This window comes from Ursus americanus, chromosome 14 (genome assembly GCF_024610735.1).
Source record: "Ursus americanus isolate L20-20 chromosome 14, mUrsAme1.1.p, whole genome shotgun sequence".
NCBI classification, from domain to species: Eukaryota; Metazoa; Chordata; class Mammalia; order Carnivora; family Ursidae; genus Ursus; species Ursus americanus.
The window spans coordinates 43,688,146-43,708,763 of NC_142140.1; the positions used below are offsets into that span (position 1 = coordinate 43,688,146).

General features: G+C 51.6%; 1 protein-coding gene across 1 annotated transcript in view; it reads left to right on the top strand.

Moving 5' to 3' along the window:
* The first annotated feature begins 5,551 nt into the window (after positions 1–5,551).
* The window catches only part of ELL (elongation factor for RNA polymerase II), a 75,121-nt gene continuing 60,054 nt past the window's right edge, over positions 5,552–20,618 (top strand). The window contains exon 1 of the mRNA XM_045778392.2: positions 5,552–5,707. Coding sequence (XP_045634348.1) covers positions 5,573–5,707 — 135 coding nt within the window. The 5' untranslated portion in view covers positions 5,552–5,572. The remainder of the gene's footprint in view (positions 5,708–20,618) is intronic.

Sequence of the window (20,618 nt, forward strand, 5' to 3'; positions counted from 1 at the left end):
ATTCATGAAGCAAAATGGAGGTTTGGGGGTACTTGAAGGCCCTACTAATGTAGATCAGTAAAGAAAAACTAAGCAGGCCTAGGTTGTCCAAACCCTGCACATTCCCAAGAAAGGAGTGGCCCTCGGGCTACTCCTGGCAGGTCACGTCTAAGTTCTTGGGATGTCCTGACTGATAGTCTATGCTAACAATATAATTTAGGGTGGGGCTTTTGGTCCCATGGTTTCAGCTTGACCTGTGGAGGGGCTGGAGACTGAAATCAAGCACATGGGTGGTCAGCCCTCCTTCCCAATAAACCCTGGACAACGAGGCTCAGGTGAGCTTCCCTTGTTGGCAGTACTCTGTGCATGTTGTCGCAAAGGTTGCTGGGAGAATTAAGTGGTCCACACCTGGATGCTTGCCTGGTTTCTCCTGGTCTCTGCCTATGCGCTCTTCTCCTTTCACTGTGATCAATCATAGCCATGAATATCACAGCTAGACTTGCTGGCTCTGAGATGCCCAGCTGAGGGAGCACTGGAGCAGGCATGGCACCCTAGGGCTGCATGCCAGCTTCCCTACCATGCAGAGGGGCTAGCTCCAAAGTGAATGCTCTCATGGATCCTTGCATTCCCCCTGTTACAAAATAGTACATTTTAAAGTCCTAAGGCTCATTGGCTGACTAAGCACCTGAGCTGGTGGGAGGCTGTGGGACAGGTGTGCAGAGATGTGGCTCCAAGGGCTGTGGGCTGCAGAAATTGTAAGGTGTTCCTGAGATTTCTTCTTATGTATCATCCCAGGACCAGAAGTGGGACAGATCTCACTCCTGTGATTATGTTGTTATTGGGCACAGTTGACTTTAAGATATGGAGATAATCTGGGTGGGCCTGACCTCATTGGTTGCAGATGAGGAAGTCGGAGAGACTTGAACTATGAGAGGGATTCAACATTCAACATTCAACATTCTCCCTCTCAAGAGAGGGAGGCTCTCTATCACTGAGGTGGAGGGGGCCATGTGGCTAGCACCTGAGAGTGGCCCCCAGCTGACAGCAAGGAAATGGGGACCATAGTCCTACAACCAGTAGGAAATGAGTTCCGCCAACAACCTGAAAAAGCTTGGACATGGACCCTTCTGTTGAGCCCCCAGATGAGGATGCAGCCCAGCCAACACCTTGCTTGCAGCTTCATGAGACCTTGAGCAGAGGACCAGTTCAAACATGCCAGACTTCTGACTCACAGAAACTCTGAGATAATAAACGTTTGTTGTTTGAAGCCACTAAGTTTGAAGTACTTCGTTATGCAGCAGTAGCTAACTAACTAATACATGTATTGGCAATAGCTATTAGTTAGCAGTTGCTGACTAATGAATAGTGGGTGTTCATCCCAGTGTGGTTGAAAAAGACAAAAACTGCAGATAACATAAATAGGTGGCAGAAAGGGATTATACAGATAACTTATTGTAAACTCATTAATAATAATGATTTCCATGATGAAGCCATTTGCCATTTCTCCAGGGCCAGGCTCTTATGTAAATGTTGTGATTATCCATATTTCATGATGTGAGCACATCGAGGAGGGCAAGGCATGTCCGAAGCCATATAGGGAATAAGGAGCAGATAGGGAATAAGGAGCAGACTGGGGTCACTGTTCCCTTCACAGAGCTAGAGCTTCTGCAATGAGCTTGCCAGGTGGAGTATGTGTCCAGGGGCCATCCAGTGGTGATCAACCAGCTTCCTGGGGTTCCACTGGGAGCCACTAGGGCGTGAAGCATAAAGTGGAGAAATGTTTGTTACTAAGCAGCACAGCCCATGGTTGTGGTGTTCTTAATTCTCTCTTTTTTTCGGGGGGGAGGGAAGGTAAGGAGAGGGGTTGGGAGGGGCAGAGGGAGAGGGAGAGAAAATCTTAAGCAGGCTCCACCCAGCGAGGAACCCGACGGCTTGATCTCACAACGCTGAAATCGACCTGAGCTGAAGTCAAGAGTCAGATGCTTGACCGACTGAGCCACCCATGTGCCCCCTTCTCTTTTCAAAAATATTTATTTAAGTATCTCTGCACCTAACATGGGGCTTGAAGTCACAACCCCGAGATAAAAAAATCACACACTCCCCAACTAAGCCAGCCAGGCAGCCCTGTTCTTAATTCTCTTAACTTCTCCAAGCCTCGGTTTCTTTATCTGGTGGACGAGTCCAAACCACTCTCTTCACTCCAAAAGGTAGTCTTGGATGCCAGACACTGAACACAGAGCCTGGTGCATTTTAAGCACTCAGTGTTACTACTGTTGTCTATTTATGAGCTAAATCCACAGAGGCTCAGAAAGGGGTCATGCCTCTCCCAGCGTCACACAGTGAGCTGGTCAGCCCTCAAAGCTGGCTCTTCCCGTGTTCTCCATTCATCAGTCCAGCTGTCTCTATCCTCCCCATCCTTCACTCCAGACCGCTCACGCCTCACCTACCCTATTCCTTGCCCTTCTGTGATCCCTCTGGGCAGTGCAGCCCTGCCTGCTCCAATATTTACCTGGCCTAGCTCCTGGATAAACAGCTGGGCCCAGACAGCAGGCAGAGGGCTCAGTGTGTCTGAGCAAGTGCTGGCATCTTTCCATTTAGGAGGGACTGATCCCAGCTGAAGGGTAGAGGATTCCAGAGCTTTGACCCTGGGTTTAGGCAGGCTGGAGTTGGAATCTCTGCAGCAGCCTGGAAAACCATTCTGAGCCTCATTCTCCTCATCTACAAAATGGGCTGATAGCTGTGTTGTAAGAATTAAATGATATCATTTATTCATTCAACACATTTCCTGAGCACCTACTCCATGCTGTGCCCTGTGCTGAGGGTGTTCAATGAAGAAATATATAGAAAGGGACCCAGGTACCTGAGGCAGAGTGGAGGGTAATCAGGGCTCTGGGTCAGAAAGATCTTAAGCTCAAGTTCCAGCCAGCCCGCTCACTGGCAGCGCCTCTCCCCTTGAGTGCTGCCTCGCCCCTCTGAGCCTTAGTTTCTCCATTTGTAAATGGAGATATTAACGGCAGGTATGGGAGAATGTTTCCAGGAATCTAGCATTGCCTTGGGCTCAGCAATTTATGGTGGGGGGGGGGGTAAATGGATGATAGTGCCAACTTGGCAGTGGTGGACAGAACTAAGGGGGTCACCTTGGTAGAGATACATAAAAGGTCCCTGAATTTCACCTTTCTCTCTTAACCTCAAAATCTCCATCTTATGACCACTGTCTATAATTAGATTGAAGGGGAAAAGAAAGCAAATCAAGAACTTCCCATAGGTTAGGAGATCCAGGAGCCCAGGAGAAGCTTGCCCGGGCAAGCCAGTTGCTGTTTTCCAGCCTCAGTTTCCCCACCTGTAGAATGAGAGATTAATAAAACTGCACAGTTCCTGTGAAAAAAAGTCTGGCAAGTTCTTGAAAAGTTAAACATAGAATTACCATAGCACCTAATAATGTCACACATAGGTATAGACCCAGGAGAAGGGAAAATATTCAGTCACACAAAAACTTGTACATGACTGTTCACAGCAGCACTATTTATAATAATGAAATGGTGAAAACAACCCAAATGGCCATCAATGGATGAATGAAAAACAAAATGTGGTCCATCCACACAATAGAATATTACCCAGTCATAAAAAGGAATGAAACATTGATACATGCTACAATGGCACCAGCCTTGAAAATATCAATTTTGAAAATAAAACAGCCGCTATTTTGCCAGCAAAATGGGTTTATTCAGGAATAGCAGAGGAACTGCAACTCAGGACACGCAAACTATGATAAAACTATTGGCAAAACCGAACAAAGGAGTTGAAACATTACCTCCTAAAGAAGGAGGAAGTTGGGAGGGGCTGTTATGGAGGAAAGTAAGAGTTCAAGGTAGTGACAGTTTCTCATTGGCTGAGTTGTGGCAGGTTCATTGGCTGGGCTATTGCTGGGCTAGGGGAAAATCATCCTTCATCCTGCTGGGGTAGCAAAGTAGACTCCTTTCTGTTGGGGTTTGCACTTGACAATGAGTCAGTAGGGCACAGAGCTCCCTCTTCTGACTTCCTGACTTTATTTATTTATTTATTATTTTTTTAAATTTATTTTTTTTAAAAGATTTTATTTATTTATTTATTTATTTATTTATTTATTTATTTATTTGACAGAGAGAGAGAGAGCCAGCGAGAGAGAACATAAGCAGGGGGAGTGGGAGAGGAAGAAGCAGGCTCCCAGCAGAGGAGCCCAATATGGGGCTCGATCCCAGGACTTTGGGATCATGCCCTGAGCCAAAGGCAGACGCTTAATGACTGAGCCGCCCAGGTGCCCCCTGACTTTATTTATTGAGAGAGAAAGAGAGAAGGGGCAGAGAGTGAAGGAAAGAATCTAAAGCAGGCTCCATATCCAACAAAGAGCCTGACTTGGGGCTTGATCTCACAACCCTGAGATCATGACCTAAGCTGAAATCAAGAGTTGGACTCTTAACCCACTGAGCCACCCAGGTGCCTCGACTCTATTTTAATTGAGGTTGTCTTCATTTAGTTTTTAAAAAAAGTCATGCTGAGTCTTTCACTGAGTGCCAGTCATAGAAGATCACATATGCTATGATTCCATTGATATGAAATGTGCAGAATAAGTAAAACCATAACAATAGAAAGTAGGTTAATGGTTGCAGGGGCTGAGAAGAGGGGATGTGGAATGACTGTTCGGTAGGGTAGGGCTTTTCTTTAGGGGTGATGAAAATTTCCCCAAATGAGATAGTTGTAGTGGCTGCACAGTGTTGTGAATGTACTAAATGCCACTGAATAGTACACTTTAAATGGGTTAATCTTATGATACATAAAATGTTTCGTTAAAATGGGAAAGCTGGACAACCACCATATCTCAGGAACCTTGAGGATATAGAATTTTATTCTATTAAAACTGTACCCTTATCATGAGCAAAATTTACCTCCTCCCCAACACCCTTAATTCCTCAACAGCCCGGGGCAGGGAATCCCCTCTACTTACCTTAAGGGAAGCTCCACCAACCCAACCCAGCGTCCAACGCGCTCTCGGTTTGCATAGCCACGCCCACTCATCAAGCCGGCAGCGGCCCCGCCCCCCACGTGTTTTGCAGCTGCCCCGCCCCTTTCATGCATTGGCTACTGCTCTCAACAGAAACCAAGGACGGAAGGCTAGGAGCGACCTCATAAATAATGCATCACGTCAGAGGCCGGTGGGGCGTGGCTTCGGCCCTTGCCTGGTTGAGCCAGGGTGATGAATTATGCATGTTGAGGCGGGGCCTGGAGGTGTGCGCGTGTCGGGGCGGAGTCCAGGCACGGAAGTGGCCCCCTCTGGGGCCTTGAGAGGTGGGGCATCCACGCCTCATGAATATACAGCACATCGGGGCGGTGACTGTGAGCTTCGCCAGGCCCATAGGGGGCACGACCAGCTGCATTCATGAATAATGCAACACGCGGTGGGCCGTACAGAGGTGACTGTGGGCTTCGCTAGATCAGAGGGGGCGTGGTCATCCGCGTCTCATGAATAATGCAGCGCGTCAGCGGGCCGCGGGGCGGGGCGGGTCGGCGCGCCGGCGCTGGAACCGGGAAGGGGGGGCGGGGGAGCGATGGTCGCAAGATGGCGGCGCTAAAGGAGGCTCGGAGCTACGGGCTGTCGTGCGGGCGGGTCAGCGACGGCAGCAAGGTGTCCGTGTTCCACGTGAAGCTCACCGACAGTGCCCTGAGGGCCTTCGAGAGCTACCGCGCCAGCCAGGTGAGAGGCGCGGGGCCCGGCGAGACCGTCGGGGACGTCGAGGCGCAGGCCGGCCTCATGCGCCCCTCGCGGAGGCGTCCTGTACTGGGGGCTCGGGGTCCGGCGTCCGGGGTGCTGCTCGCGGGTCCCTGGGCCGACAGGTCGCGGGGTGGGCACCTGTCCGGCTTGGAGCGCGGGGAACCGCGTTTCTTCACGGCTCTGGGAGGTGACACTGGCGGGCGGCCCGGGGCGGCCGAGGGGCCCTGAGCTCGCGCATCTGGTCTGCGGGGCGGGGGGTGGGGGGAGGCGCGACTGAGTCGGCACCTGGAGGCGTCCGGAGCCTTCTCGGGTTCACCCAGCCCCTGAGCAGGAACTGAGCTGTTCGTTCACCTGGCTGGGGGACGGGGGAGGGGGTTGGGGAGGCTTGAGGCTTTTCCGTCTGGGTCCCAGGCAGGGTGGGTCAGTGGGGCACCTCTTTTGGGGCACCTGTGGAGAACCTGTTCCGTCTGTGTAGGGAGGCTGAGTCTGCACTTGAGGGCCGGCTTTAAAACCAATGAACCCCTTGGAATTGGGCTTACTGTTCTTGGTTTGTGGGAAGGGGAGTTTGGGCAGAAACTGACAGCTTGTTTCCAACTCCCCTACCCCTCCCAGGTGACCCTGTCTCACTGGACATTTTTTGAGAGTGGGAGTGTTTTGGGTGGGGGAGAAGCTGTGCATGTGTGTGGGGTCGCTGGCACGGTTCCTTTCCCAGGCTGGGAGCTCTTGGTGGGCACCTGGGAGGGAGCTCTGGCCACTGCACCTGGCTGCTTACTCTCAAACTTCTCAGGGGCTGATTTAGGCCCGTCTGGGGAAGTTAGAGGCGTTTCACTTCTGCCACCTGGCCCAGGGTGCGTGGGTTGGGGGGAGGCTGCTGTGCACCTTCTTTCAGGCTTGATTTGGGAGCACATCTGGGGCCCTGGTCAGAAACCTGCTTCTTCCCATTTCTGTTTGTCGTGGTGCCCTCTGTGTCGGGACAGAAGTTGCAGGTGCCCAGAGTGGTCAGGACCTGAGGGGAAGTGGTTTGGGAGCCCTTTTCCTTGTTGCCTGGAAAGTGGTGGGTTTATAGTCATGAAGTGGCTGGGGAGGGGTCTGGTGTCTGGCTTAGGGAGGCCCTGCTCCCTTGTGTGTGTTTGTGTATACTGGGAATGGGGGGGCTGAGGGCGGGTGAGGAGAGAGACTAACTAGGAAGGAATGTGGCTTTCTTCCTGCCCCAGACTTGTTCAGCACCATTAGCTAAGCCGGGAATTTCTTCCCCTGTTACGTTCCCACCACTTTCCTGGTGCCCACCCTTCCCGTGCTTCTTCCCACTTTTTTTGGGCAGTTTCCTTCCTGTCCTGGTGTCACAGTTTCCCATTCGTAGAAGGGGTCTTTTTTTTTTTTTTTTTTAATTTTAAAGAGCGAGTTCTCGCTTGTCCAAACGATTCCTCAGGATGAGGCTAAGGTGCCCTTGCAGGTGAGGAGTTGCGGAGGGGGGGGGGGCGGGGAACGACACACACTGTCTAGCTTAAGTCTCCCTTCCTTGTGGAATTCCAGTCTGGAGTCTTTTCCCTAGGCAATTTTGACTTGTTCTGCAGGAAGACAGGCTTTCCTAGAAACAGCTGGGGGAGAGCTCATGAGTCATGTAAATAAGGTGAACTTGGTACCTGGTCACTTATGTGCCCCGCCTTCCCAGCCATGCTGCCCTCGCTTGATCTAGTCGTCCGGAAGGCCTGCCTGTATGTCCACCTCATGCTGTCACACGGCTATTTTTAATTTAGGGTGTTGGTTACATCCCCTAACTAAGCTGGATCTTCCTCATGTGAGGGTGAAGGTAACTGCAGACTCCGCCTCATCCCACTTGGAGCCCAGCTGTGTATGTCAGCCAAGAGGGGCTCCCTTGAAGAACTTCTCTAAGCCAGTTGGGGCATCTTGGCTAGCTGGGCTAAACTTTGAGGGTGACCCAAATTTGCATTTTTCTCAGAAGCTGATTGGTCATTTAAGTTACTCGGCAATTTCATATTTAACATTACTTGTTGGGCATTGTAGTGGACTGAGCTAAAATCAGGGCAGCTTGGGTGCTTTTGAGTGGTGGGCATGGGGAAAGTGACTTGAAGAACTGGTTTGTGTGACTAGAGGAGTGTATGGATTATTAACAAAACCTCTTATGTACAGCTGTCAATAGTGTCTGGAGTTTTCTATTCTGTAGTGCTGTGGTTATATGGTTTGCCAATGGCAACTTGTGGAGAGGGTTTTTATTTTTACTTTTAATTGCAAAGAGGCTTTTACAGATTCAGATGTGGCAGGGGACTGGAGAGGAAGTTCCTGTGAAACTTTCTCTGTGGCCCAAGAGAGCCTGTAATCCTAGCTCTTGGAGTAGCGTGAGTCAAAGTCCCCCATGGTCCAGAGGGGTGTGGAGTCTGAACTGCCTTTGTGCAGACCTGGTGGCCAGCCTGGAATGTGGCAGAAGGTAATATACGCAGCTGCCACTGTCTAGACTTGGGCTTCATGCAGTTTCTCCTTGAATATAAAAAAACTCGAGGGAGTCCTGATGTGGCTACTCCCATAGATCTCCCTTTTCACTGTGATGGGCTACTTCTGGGAGAGAAGAGAGAGGAAGTGTGGACCCATTCTTCCAAGATAGCGTCATGCACCTGCTCAGAGAAATGTTCCCTGGCCACTCTGAGGAAGTGTCCCTCCTTGGGGCGCCTGCCTCAACCACCGGGTATTTCATTGTTGGATTTGGTGGGCTCTGTTGCTGAGTGACTTTCTCCTCCTGGTTTATAAGCTGCTTGGTGGAGAGGAGCATATTGTTGTTCAGTAAAAATTGAGGGCCCGGGGAGGGACTCAGGAAGCCTGAGGATTGTAGCCTATCTGGGTTTAAATCTTGGTGCTACCTGCTTGAGGCCTTGGGCCAGTGCCTGACCCCCTCCCAGTCCGGATCCTCCTCTTTGGAGCTATGAGGATCCTAGTGCCCAAACCTCTCCCAGCTCCACATCCTTCTTGTCCTCAGGATTGTGCATGTCCCAGTATCTGACCCCTCCCAGCCCTGAGTCCTTCTTCTCTCAGGATTGCAAGGTCCCCGTGCCCTACCCTCTTTGAGCTCTGGATTCTTCTCAGGGCTGGGAGGGTCCTAGTGCCTGACCATTTCTGAGCTCTAGATCCTCCTTCTCAAGATTGTGAGGGTCCCAGGACCCAACCCCTCCCAGCTCCAGATTCTTCTCTCAGGGCTGTGAGGGTCCCAGTGCCTGGCTTCTTTCTGACCTCTGGATCCTTCTCAGGACTATTGAGGGTCCCAGTGCCCTGCCCTGTCTAAGCTCTAGCTCCTTCTTCTCTCAGGGCTGTGGGGATTCTTTGGCACATGTGTGGCCATCAGTGCAGCCCTGACACCTCCCTCCCTCCCTCTGTGTTCTCAGCCTTTGGTGCCTATACCCAGAGCTGGTTCCACCTGGAGGTTTGAATAGAGACTGTGGGAGACAGGGAGCCTGGGCTCCTGCATCTGCCTAAATCTGATTGAGCACCTGACTTGTACAGGGCTACTGCTCAAGTGCTGGACATTCAGAAGTGACCAAGATGAGCCCCTAGCATCATGAGCTGACATTCTGGAGGCAGGAGACATATTGTGAACAGGGCAGCACAGAAATTGGTACAAAGAACTTGTCAGCAGTCAGCATCAGGAAGGAAATATAATGGGGTGATGTGATGGTGCACGGCAGTGTAAAAGGTACCAATTGAGAGAGGTGCTTCTAGGAGATGCCAGAGCTGAGGTCTCCCTGGTGAGGGGTCCTGTGCAGGGAGGGGTGGGGGTTCCAGGCATGCTACCTTCAAGCCTTAAGACCCAAGAGGCTGGGGAGGGTGTTGGGGCGTGGAGGGCAGCTGCTGTGGCTCTGTCCTGGGGAAGGGTGTGTGGGGAGAGGAGGTGGAAGGGACCTGCAGCAAATAGTCCATGACTCTTGTAGAGCTGTGCTAGGGGCTGCTCACCCACTGCTAAGGGGGCGGCTGTGTGGATGTCAGCTCGGGCACTGGTGGCAGGAGGAGCCTTAATTTAGCCTCTGGTCCCCTCCCACAGCGAGGCCCTGGGAGGTAGGCTTGTCTCCCCTTTCTGGAGAGGGGTGCACACTGGGACCAAGCAGGGCAGCTTCTTGCCAGCCCTGTCTGCTTTTCAGACTGGCTGTCTTCAGGAATAGCTGGGGGCTGCCCCTCTTGGCTGTGGGCCAGGCCCCTCTAAGCCCTTTGTCCAGGCTTCTGACATCTTCTTGGTGACCTTGGCAGGAAGGCTAGCTTGCTGTTTCCCCTATGCATTGGGGGCAGTTGGGGCTTAGAGGGTCCTCGTCTACCTGCCCAAGATCACTTGGACTGTCCTCACTGGCCCAGGCTGCCACTTGAGTTGGGAGGGAGTTTGAGCCACCGGGGTGCAGCTATGGAAAGTTGGGACCATGGTCTCGAGTTCTCGTTAAACGCCAGCGTTCTGGACTCCTGCAAGCCCTGGTGACATGAATGGCTGTGCAGATTCCTGAGGTTGCTGCAGTGCCCCCTGCCCCTGAGAACGCCTAAAGACGGGGATAACCAACACCTGTGGATCACACCCCACATGCCAGCACTGGCCCGAGCTGCACACGCTCATTTATCTCACCGCTGTCTGTCAGCCCTGTGGTGGGGAATGGTTCCCACCTCTCAGGTGAGGAGATCGGAAGAGACTCTGGGAGGCCAAGTCACTGGAAGGAAATCCCCAGCTCGGACGGGACTGAGAACCAGTCGTCAGGCTTGAACTCCATGCGTGGCTCCAAGCTCTGCCCTCTCTGAAGGGAGGTGGTCCGGTGGGCTGGGCCAGGTGTCAAGAGCATGGCTTCCTGTCTCCTGCCCTCTGGCTGTAGGGGTTCAGTGTACTTGTGTGTTTCAAAGTGGGCTCTTCATAGTTCTGGCTGGGGTGAGTCCTTCCTAGAAGGTGCATGTCTCGTAGGTGCCGTGGGAGGATGTGTGAGTGACCTTGGGTGTGGGGTAAGTGATGGAGGTTTCCACAGGCAGCCAGTGAGGCTGCATATGAGGGCCCAAACCCGGCTTCAGCCACTGTGACCCTTGACTAGGCTTCCGGCTTGCATGCTGATCCTGCACCACGGTGACTGTGGCGATTGTGTGTAAACAGCAGTCTGCTTGGCGGAAACCCACCCTCTGTTGACTCATCGGCAAGGCCAGAGTTCATCACCCTTGAAGTAGTTTTGACATCATACCCGGATTGTGACATCTCTGGGGAGTCTTTGAAAATAACACTGCTTCTCCCGTTCTGAGTAACTCTGGTCCTGGAGCAGACACTGGGTTCGGGAAATCTGCTTCTGTGGCAGCAGCCCTGCTTCATGCAGCCTGGCCGGGCCCACGCTGGCCATCCCTGTTGTGCCTTTGGGGTTTGGCCTCCTCTGGGTCCTTCATTTTTAGGGCCTTGCTCCCCCCCCCGACCTTTAGGATTTTCCCTTTAGTCTGTGGTGAGCACAGCCTGGAGTTGTCTGACCTCCTGTAATATGTGACTGCTCTACAGTCACCAAGTGCCCAAAGGGACGCCTTTGAGACCAAATGACCTCTGACCTGTAGGTGCAATGAGTGGTAGACAACTACAATGTGTAGTTGTTTTGTCACTTTACTCTTTAATAAAAAAGCTGGTGTCCAAATGAACCATCTAGAGAGACCTCCTGTGCCCACACCAAGTGGCCGCACTGGAGTCTGATGCTAATTATATTCTCTGGGCTCGGTCCCTCCCTGGCCACATTGTGACGCGGATCTCGGCTGAGTCACCAGGTCAGCGGGGCACGTTGGTGACTCCCCACAGCCCTTCTGGAGGGGAGTGGACATCGTATGTTTGTGAAGTTCGTGGGGTCACCGAACTCTTATTTAAAAGTAACACATGTTAAGAAGTTTACTGTAAAGGGAGTGTAGTTCAGCGTGGAAACTTGGAAAATACCTGAAAGGACTTCCTGTTCCCATGGGCACAGGCCATGGTTGTTGTTGACACCTGGGCGCCTTCCTCTGCCTTGTGTCCAGGCAGCTCATCATCACAGCGGTACCCTCATATGGTGTCAGATCTTACTTCTTCCCTGACACCATCTTGGTTCTGTTATTGAATATAACCGTAAGCTTTACTTTCTAGTGACTGCGTCTCCCTCGCAGTGTGCACTGTGACGGATCAGTATTCCTCAAGTATGTGTGTTTGGGGCAGCACACCAATCCTGGGGATTCCCGTGTGCTGGGAGCCTTGTCTGCCGTCCTGCGCTATGGGCTGTGCAGAGGCGCTGCACGGCAGTGAGCGGCATCTCTGGTGTGCCTGTGAATCAAAGGGGAGCATGAGGCTGCGTGTGGCCGAGTGGACACCACTTCTGTATGTTGAAACTGAGGTTCGGGAGAGATGTGGTCTGGCCCGTGGTGGTGAATGGTCAGGGAGGGCAGGGCTAGAGGCGGGCGGCTGGGGAAGGAGGCTCTGAGGGCCTGAGCTGGGGTGGCACTGGGGAATGGGCAAGGGGACAGATGTGAGAAGTATTTGGGCAGCCATCTGTGGCTAGTTGGGGAGGCAGACATTTCTAACCTTTCCTGATTCTGGCCATGTGGCAGAAACATCTTCACACTCAGCTTGATTGTTGTGCCTGAGCCCGGATTGTGAGAGTCGGGTTATGTGTGGCTTGAAAAGATGTTGACAGCTGTCTCTGGAGTGACGCTGGGCTGGAGGAAAGATGAGGACAGCTGATCAGAGAGCCGCTGCAGGTCTGTGGTGGGTGCGTCTCATTGTCACCATCGATGTCGAGGGATGGGGTAGTAGATGTGTTTGTGCTGCCTCATTGATGCTGGCTGTGGAGCCCACACCTTTCTGCGTTGCTGCTTTTGTCCCCAGATGTGGATGTCATGTGGTTCTTTAAGTGGAAGGTGTTTTGAACTGATGTGGCAGTTCTGGAAGCCAGCAGCCTTTTTCTTCCCAGTTCTTAGATGGTGTTCTTTGCTCGGGGGTAGTTGGATGCCAGGTTTCCCTTATTGTGCTGGTGTGACCAGTTTCTGGTTAGTGGGTGCTCAGGATATTGGGGGAGCCAAGGCTGGATGGAGGGCAAGTGATGCCATCCAAAGCATTGGGAAAGTTGGGTCAAGGGGCTTGTGCCCACTCATCTCTTCCCAGCTTTCTCAGATGTGCTGTGGAACAGGCGGCCTTGGATCACCCCATCCTTGAGAAGTTAATGAGCTGCCTGGTATTGAGGACTGTGGTTAATCCTCCATGCCTTTGTGCTGTTGTGGGTGTTTTCACTGTTCTTTAGATGGGGAGACTGAGGCTTGACTCGGGGACACCTTTCCTGAATGTGTGCCCTTCCAGCAACCCCCACTCCTACCTTGCGCTGTCGGTGGGTGTCAGCTCCTTACTATTGGCCTTGCTGTCCCTGGGTCCATCTAAGACACGAAGGGAAGGTGTTCTAATAAGGAGGTGCCTCCCTCAAAGGATGCTGAGGACCATGAGTTGGGGTCAGGTAAACTGGCTCTAGCTAACTCCAGTTGACAGCCTGGGGACCCAGGCTTCTTCCTTAGTCTCAGTTTTCCTGGGTTGAAGCAGCACCTAAGATAGTAGTGGGCACCCCAGGTCAGAGGGTCCTGTCATCCCATCCCGTCTGGTCAGTCACCCCCCCCCCCCCGCCTTGTATGCACATGTTGGTATACCACAAGTTTAAAATATCTGCTTGTTTGTGTCTATTGTAAAGGGTTTCTTTTTTAAATTAAGAAATGGCTTTCCCCAGATTCTTTAGCAACTTTCCTGCCAGGAAGCCCACCCCACTGTGTTGAGGGAGCTGGGCCCTTTTGCATGTTCCCCTTCTCTATCCCTTGAGCAGCCTCACCAGGTGGTGATGGTGGAGTGGGCAGTGAGCAGGGGCCATACAGAGCAGAGGAGGGGCAGGAAGTGCTGGCTGAGTTTCTGAAGAGACTTCTGACCTGACCTGGTGGGGGGGTGGTGGTGACTGCTGACCCACCAGGCTGGTGGCCACTGCGTATGGAGTGTGAGGAGTCAGGCCCAGAGCTCTGGATGCAGTGGCTCCGCCTTTGCCTTCAGGTTACATGTGAGCTCTTGGCTGTCGGGGAGTCACATAAGGGCAGTCTCGGGGGCCAAGCCCCCTCTCCACTGAAGAATGCTGTTTCTTAGGGATCGGAGGTGGGGGTTCTGTTTCCTCCATCGTCTACCCTGGGCAAGCGGAGCCCCAGTGTGTAAGGGCTGAGTAACAAGGGACCATCCCTTATATTTCCTCACACTCCTTGGCCTCTTTCTGATATGGGTATGTGTCCTCCGCAACCCTTACCTGGACATGTGCATGTGGCCTCGTTGTTCTGTTTATTAGACTGACTTGGGATTTGCTGGTGGGTTGAGGCAGGCCAGGTGCTATTCTGGGCCTGGGGGCTTCATGGTGGGCAGGCTAGCCAGGCTGCATCCCAAGGTCCTCACATCTCTGTGGGGGAGGCCCACATGGTGGTGATGGTGACCATGGGTGATGACTACCAGGAGGGAGAAGCACAGTGGGCTGTGGGCAGGAGGTGCCGTGGGAAGTGGGGCAGGCAGAACCGTCTGGGAAGAGGCTGAGATTGCCGAAGTCTGCGTGAGATCTGAGAGGGTGGCCATAGGAGGGAGGCTGGGGTAGTGGGGCAGCTGGAGGGCGTGGGGGTAAGGGGTGTCCAGGCAGGAAGTTGGGGTTAATTTCATCATCTAGCCAACTAAGCATTGTGACTGCAGTGACCTATGCGGGTGTAGACGAGCTCCATCATCCCCTGCCTAGGCTCACTGGGGGGGGACTGACCCAACGCTGATTTCATTCCACTGCATGGACAAACTTTTTTTCTGGGGTGTTGCATCCTATGACCATGGTCAGGGAGGCCTTGGGAGTGCTAAGACCAATGAGTGAGTCTTTACTGGAACCTCTTAGAGCCTTTCTTAAATTGTATTTTTATTTTTATTTTTATTTATTATTTTTTTGGTCTTCTCCTTGTAAAGGGAGATTCAGGTTTCTTGGAGCCTTTTTAAAAAAATTGTGGTGAGATACACATAACATAAAATTACCATCTTAACCATTTTTTTTCCTTCTTAACCATTTTTGAGTGTACAGCTCAGTGGTATTAGGTGCGTATGCAACCATCATCGCCATCCATCCCCAGAACTTTTCCGTCTTCCCAAACTGAAACTCTGTCCCCATTGAACACGAACTCCCCATCCCCCCCCCCCCCCAGCCCCTGGTGTCTGCGGTTTTGGTTTCTGTCTCTGAATTTGGTAACTTTTGGGATCTCATATAAGTGAGATCATATGGTATTTGTCCTTTTAAATTTTCTTAAAGTTTGTTTGTTTGTTTATTTAAGCAATCTTTACACCCAACATGGGGCTCGAACTCATGACCCCGAGATCAAGAGTTGCATGCTCTGAGCCAGACTGAGCCAGACAGGCGCCCTGGTATTTATCTTTTTATGACTGATTTCTTTCACTGATCATGATGTGTCCAAGGTTCATCCATGTTGTAGCATGTGTCAGTTTCCTTCTGTTGTAAGGCTGAATAGTATTCCATCGTATGGATATACCACATTTTGTTTACCTGTTTGTCTATTGATAGGCACTGGATTGTTTCCATCTCTTGGCTGCTGTGAGTAATGCTGCTGTGAACATGGGCATACAAACCTCTGGTCAAGTCCCTGCTTTTTTTTTTCTCCCAGTTTTATTGAGATGTAATTGAGATCCAGCACTGTATAAGGTTAAGGTGTACAGCATAGTAATATGACTGAAATATATCGTGAGATGATGACCACAGCAAGTTTAGTTAACATTTAGAATCTCATGTTGGTACAAAAACAGAAGGAAAACTTTTTTTTAAAAGAACTCTTAAGATGTACTTTTTTTTTTTTTTTTTTTTAAGATTTTATCTATTTGAGAGCGAGAGTGAGGAATGAGAGAGAGAGAGAGCACAAGCTGGGGGCAGGAGCAGAGGGAGAGGGAGAAGCAGACTCCCTGCTGAGCAGGGAGTCCAACACGGGGCTTGGTCCCAGGACCTGGGGTCTTGACCTGAGCTGAAGGCAGACACTTAACTGACTGAGCCACACAGGCACCCCTAAGATCTACTTTCTTAACACCTTTCTTAGATACACTCTTCACAACTTTCTTGTATATCATACAGCAGTGTTAGCTATAGTCATCATGTTATACATTACATCTCTGGTGCTTATTTATTGTATAACTGGAAGTTTGTACCTTTTTTATTTTTTTAAGATTCTATTTATTTGAGAGAGAGAAAGAGCATGAGAGGGAGGAGGGTCAAAGGGATAAGCAGACTCCCTGCTGAGCAGGGAGCCAGATGCGAGACTTGATCCGGGACTCCAGGATCACAACCTGAGCCGAAGGCCGTCGCTCAACCAACTGAGCCACCCACGGACCCCGGATGTTTGTACCTTTTGACCCCTTTCCTCCAATTTCCCCTCCCCCCACTCCGTGCCTTTGGTGACCATGAGTCTGATCTCTTTTTCTGTGGTTTATCTTTTTCTTTTCTTTTTTTGTATTCCACATGTAAGTGAGATCTTGCAGTATTTGTCTTTCTCTGTCTGATTTGTTTCACTTGAGTCCTTGTTTTCAGTTCTTTTGAGTATATAGCCAGAAGCTGAGTTGCTGGATCATATGGTAATTCTGTGTTTAACTTTTTGAAAAAACTGCCACGCCGTTTTGCACAGCGGCTGCCCCATTTTACATTCCCACCAGCAGCGCCTGAGAGCTCTAGTTTCTCCAGCCCGCCATCCTCACCAACACTTGTTCTTTTCTGGGTTGTTTTTTGTGTTGTGTTGTGTTTTGTTTTGTTGCTAATAGCCATACTGATGGATGTGAAGTGGTCTCTGAGCCTTTAAAAGTGTGCGACTCTCGGGGCACCTGGGTGGCTCAGCCATTAAGCGTCTGCCTTTGGCTCAGGTCATGATCCTGGGGTCCTGGGATCAAGCCCCGCACTGGGCTCCCTGCTTGGCAGGAAGCCTGCTTCTCCCTCTCCCACTCCCTCTGCATGTGTTCCCTCTCTCACTGTCTCTCTCTGTCAAATAAATAAATCTTAAAAAAAAAAGAAGTGTGCGACTCTCCAATGAGAGTTAGGGTCTTTTAGGCTTCTGACACCTGCTAGACCATTGATGGGCTCAAGAGTCCCGTTGTAAGTGACAGAGAGCTGGACCCCAGTGGAATCTGGCCGTGTTGGTCCTCACACTTGAGGTGGGCTTGGGGTAGCTTCAGGTCCTGCCTGAGGGAGGATCTTGATCAGAGTCACCTGGGTGCAGATGGGAGGAAGGGCAAGGAGAGCTGTTACCATCCCCCAGCCCTCCCAGTGGCAGGACTTCTGTGTCCCTTCCTGTCCTCAAACCAAACAGAGGCCCTGAGGGTGATGGGCAAGGCTAGGCTCTGCCCTTCGGCACTTGAGGCTGCTGGGCCCTTCCCTGGCCATAAGTTCAGATAGGGCATAATTTGTGCTATGGTGAATTTACCTCTTTGTGTCCCATGTTGAATCACAAGGTGTCTGGTGGGAAATGGGCTTTCTTCCAGATAGGAAGTGGCCTGGAGGCCCCTCAGGTCGGGTGCTGCCCTTTGCGGGGTATTGGACAGGTAGGGAGCTATGCCATTGTGTTTGCTCCTGCCTTTGGCTTGGCCTTGGGCTGGGGCCTGTGTTGGTGCTGAAGGTGGATGGGAAGGAGGAGTGGTGTTTTTTTCTGACCCTGTGGGCAGATGCAGTCCACTTGCCTCAGGGCTTCTGACTGTGGAGGCCGTGCTCCCTGCCTCTGTCATGCTGCCGTCTCCCCTTCTCCTGGAGGGGGATGTGTGTGTGTGCCTGGGGCTCCACACTTGCTTTCAGGCCCCATGGGTAAGCACAGGCTGATCAGAGGGGCTGAGGGGCTGAGGGACTGGGCTGAGGCAGCTGTCCCTTCATGCCGCCCTTCCTGGTGGTGGTGGTACTGCTGGGACCCAGGGGGTTTTTGGAGCAGTCTCGCCTCCTGCCATTGGCCTGAGGAGGATAAGTGGGCTGGGAGGTTCCTTTTTTTATTTTCCCCTTTTTTCTGAACAGTGACTTTTTGGAGGAAATTCAGCTTCCTGATATGGACCTTGTGGTTCACCCCACATCTGGAGGGGATGATGTAAGGGTCTGATAGCAAAACTTACAATGAGAATGCCCACTGACTGAAGTCAGGACAGCTTGGTTTGCAGTAGCTGGGCTGGAACATGAGCTTAACATGGCTTTGCCTTTGACAGTGGGCACCTCCTGCCTTTGACAGTGGGTGACCTCCCCACCATGTTCTCAAGGTCCTGTCAGGGATCCCATGCCTTGTCCCCATCCTGGCTGCTCTGTCTCCTTCCTTCCTTCCTTTTTAAAAAAGGTTTTATTTGTTTATTTGAGAGAGAGCATGATTAGGGGGAGGGGCAGAGGGAGAAGGAGGAGCAGACTCCCTGCTGAGCAGGACCCTGGGATCATGGCCTGAGCCAAAGGCAGGGGCTTAACTGACTGAGCCATCCAGGCTCTGCTCTTGGCTCTTTTCTCTTTTCTCTCCTCTCCTCTCTCCTTTTCTCTTCTCCTCTCCTCCTCTCTTTTCTTTTCCCCCCTCCCTCTTACTCTTTCTTTGTTTTATTCTTTAAAGATTCATTTATTTATTTTAGAGAGAGCATGTATGCAAGTGAGCTGGGTGAGGGGGATGGGGGGCAGAGGGAAAGAATCTCCAAGCAGACTCCCTGCTGAGCATGGAGCCTGTTGCAAGGCTCAATCCCAGGACCCTGAGATCATGACCTGGGCCAAAATCAACAGTCAGCCAACTGAGCCACCCAGGCACCCCATGGTGGCTCTGTTTTCTGTGCTGTTAGTGATAGAGCTTTCCCCATATTATTTGTGGTAGTGGACCTCTTTTTGTCCTCAAGGAAGCTGAGGTCTGCTGTGCCTAGTGTTGCTGCCAAAGCTGCTAGCCCCTAAAACGAAGGCCTCTGGCATGTTTGTTGCCATGTTAGGTGAACAGAATTGGATAAGGATGCCAACAAACTAGACTGTTATGGCATTCTCTTCTTTCAATGCCGACCTTAGAGTCTAAAACATGTTGGTAAACCATGACCCAAGGCACAAATCCAGCCTGCCAACCGTGTTTATATTTTATTGGGACAAAAGCATCGTTTATGGCTGTTTTTGCTGTATGACAACATCTGAGTCTTTGTGACAGAGATTGTCTAATTCTCAAAACCTATGATATCGATTCTCTGGCCCTTTATGGAAAAAGTTTGAGAGCTGCTGGTTTGGAGTATTGGGATGGGTGTGTGACATGAGGACTATGTGTGTTAGTGGAGTGTGCTGTCCAGGCCTCACACCCTGGGCCCCTGTGCTGTGGCATGCCACCCTGTGGGTCGTGGCTTCCTGTCACATCTCAGGGCTGGACTGACATCTTGGCACATCCTTTTGTTCTGGCCCCTTCATTTCACTGATGGGATGCCTGGAGGGTGGTAGCTAACCCGAGGGCATGTGGTCAGTGTAGATTAATTTGTCTCGGACCTGAGGGTGTCTGCTCTGGGAGTGTCCCCCTCCTCCTCCTGATTTCGTGCAGACTTGAAATGCTTCCCAGGAGCTTTTCTCAGGCACAGCGGCAAGACTGACACAGCCTCTGGTGGGCCTGGCTTTTTTGTTTGTGACCTCCTGGTGAACTCTGGAAACACATTCACACACAGCCTGGGAGGAAGGGCCCAGCATGGGTGTCCCTGGTGGAGCTGGAGGGTGGGCCTCTGCCTCCCATTGGAGTCAGGCTCTGGCTGCAGCATCCCCCTCCCTTCCCTTCCTCTCCTCAGCCTCAGTTCCATGGGGATATAGTGGGACCAGTGTCATCTTCCAGGGGAGGATTGTGCTCAATTAAGGGTTGGTTGTTTGTATTGGCGTCTTTCAAACGTGTGCTTCATGGCATGAAGGACAAGCAGATGACAGCGGCTTCAGATGAGTCCCTTGTGTGGAGACAGTGGGCAGCAGGTGTCTCCTGTTCCCTAGGAGTGAGCTTTCCATGGCCTGGGGGGCCTTGGTGAATCTTCCAGAGCGTTCTCAGCTCAGGATGAGTATCATCTATAAATGGATTCGGAATTAGATACCAGCAGCCTGAAAAACCTGGAGAAGGGCTTCTCAGGCAGGCCTCTCTGCCAAGGGGCTGAGGTTTCTGGGTTCTGTCAGCAGAAATGGCATGATTTTGCTGTTCCTTTCTTTTCTTTTTTTTTTTCCTTTTATTTCTCTTTCTTTCAAGATTTATTTATTTGAGAGAGAGAGAGAAAGCGCGCAGGCCTGGGGGCGGGGCAGAGGGAGAGAGAATCCTGAAGTAGACTCCCTGCTGAGTGGAGCTCAATTCCAGGTCCCTGAGATCAGGACCTGAGCCAAGATCAAGGTTTGGCCACATAACCTACTGAGCCGCCCAGGTGCCCCTGCTGTTCTTATCTTTTGACTTTGTTTCTCCCTTTTCAAAATCAGGTGGAACTATTGAACTGCTGCAGGCTGGGTGGGTGAGGGGGTTGCAGTGTGGTGGGGAGGATCTGGTGGGGGACGTCCCCGCCTGGAGAGACTGCAGGGAGATGTCTGAGGCAGAGACAGGTCACAGCTAGAAGAATGTGTTCCTTCCTCCCCTGGTCACACTATTTTTGGTGTTGGACGCTCGCAGATGTCTGCCTGTTCCAGCGAAATGTGCTCAGCTCACAGTGGATCTGGCAAGTGGGATGAGGACAACCAGCACTGGTCGCCTGTGTTCAGCTTGGCTCCAGCTTGCTTTGGCACTAGGATGAGGCTTTGCTGGCACCCTTACCTGTGCACAGGGTCCTGCTGGTTGGGGGCCTTGTGCACAGGGCCTCATGACCCAGTGATCTGTGGCAGTTTCTCCTAACAGGAAGTGGAGCTGTGTTAAGAAGGAT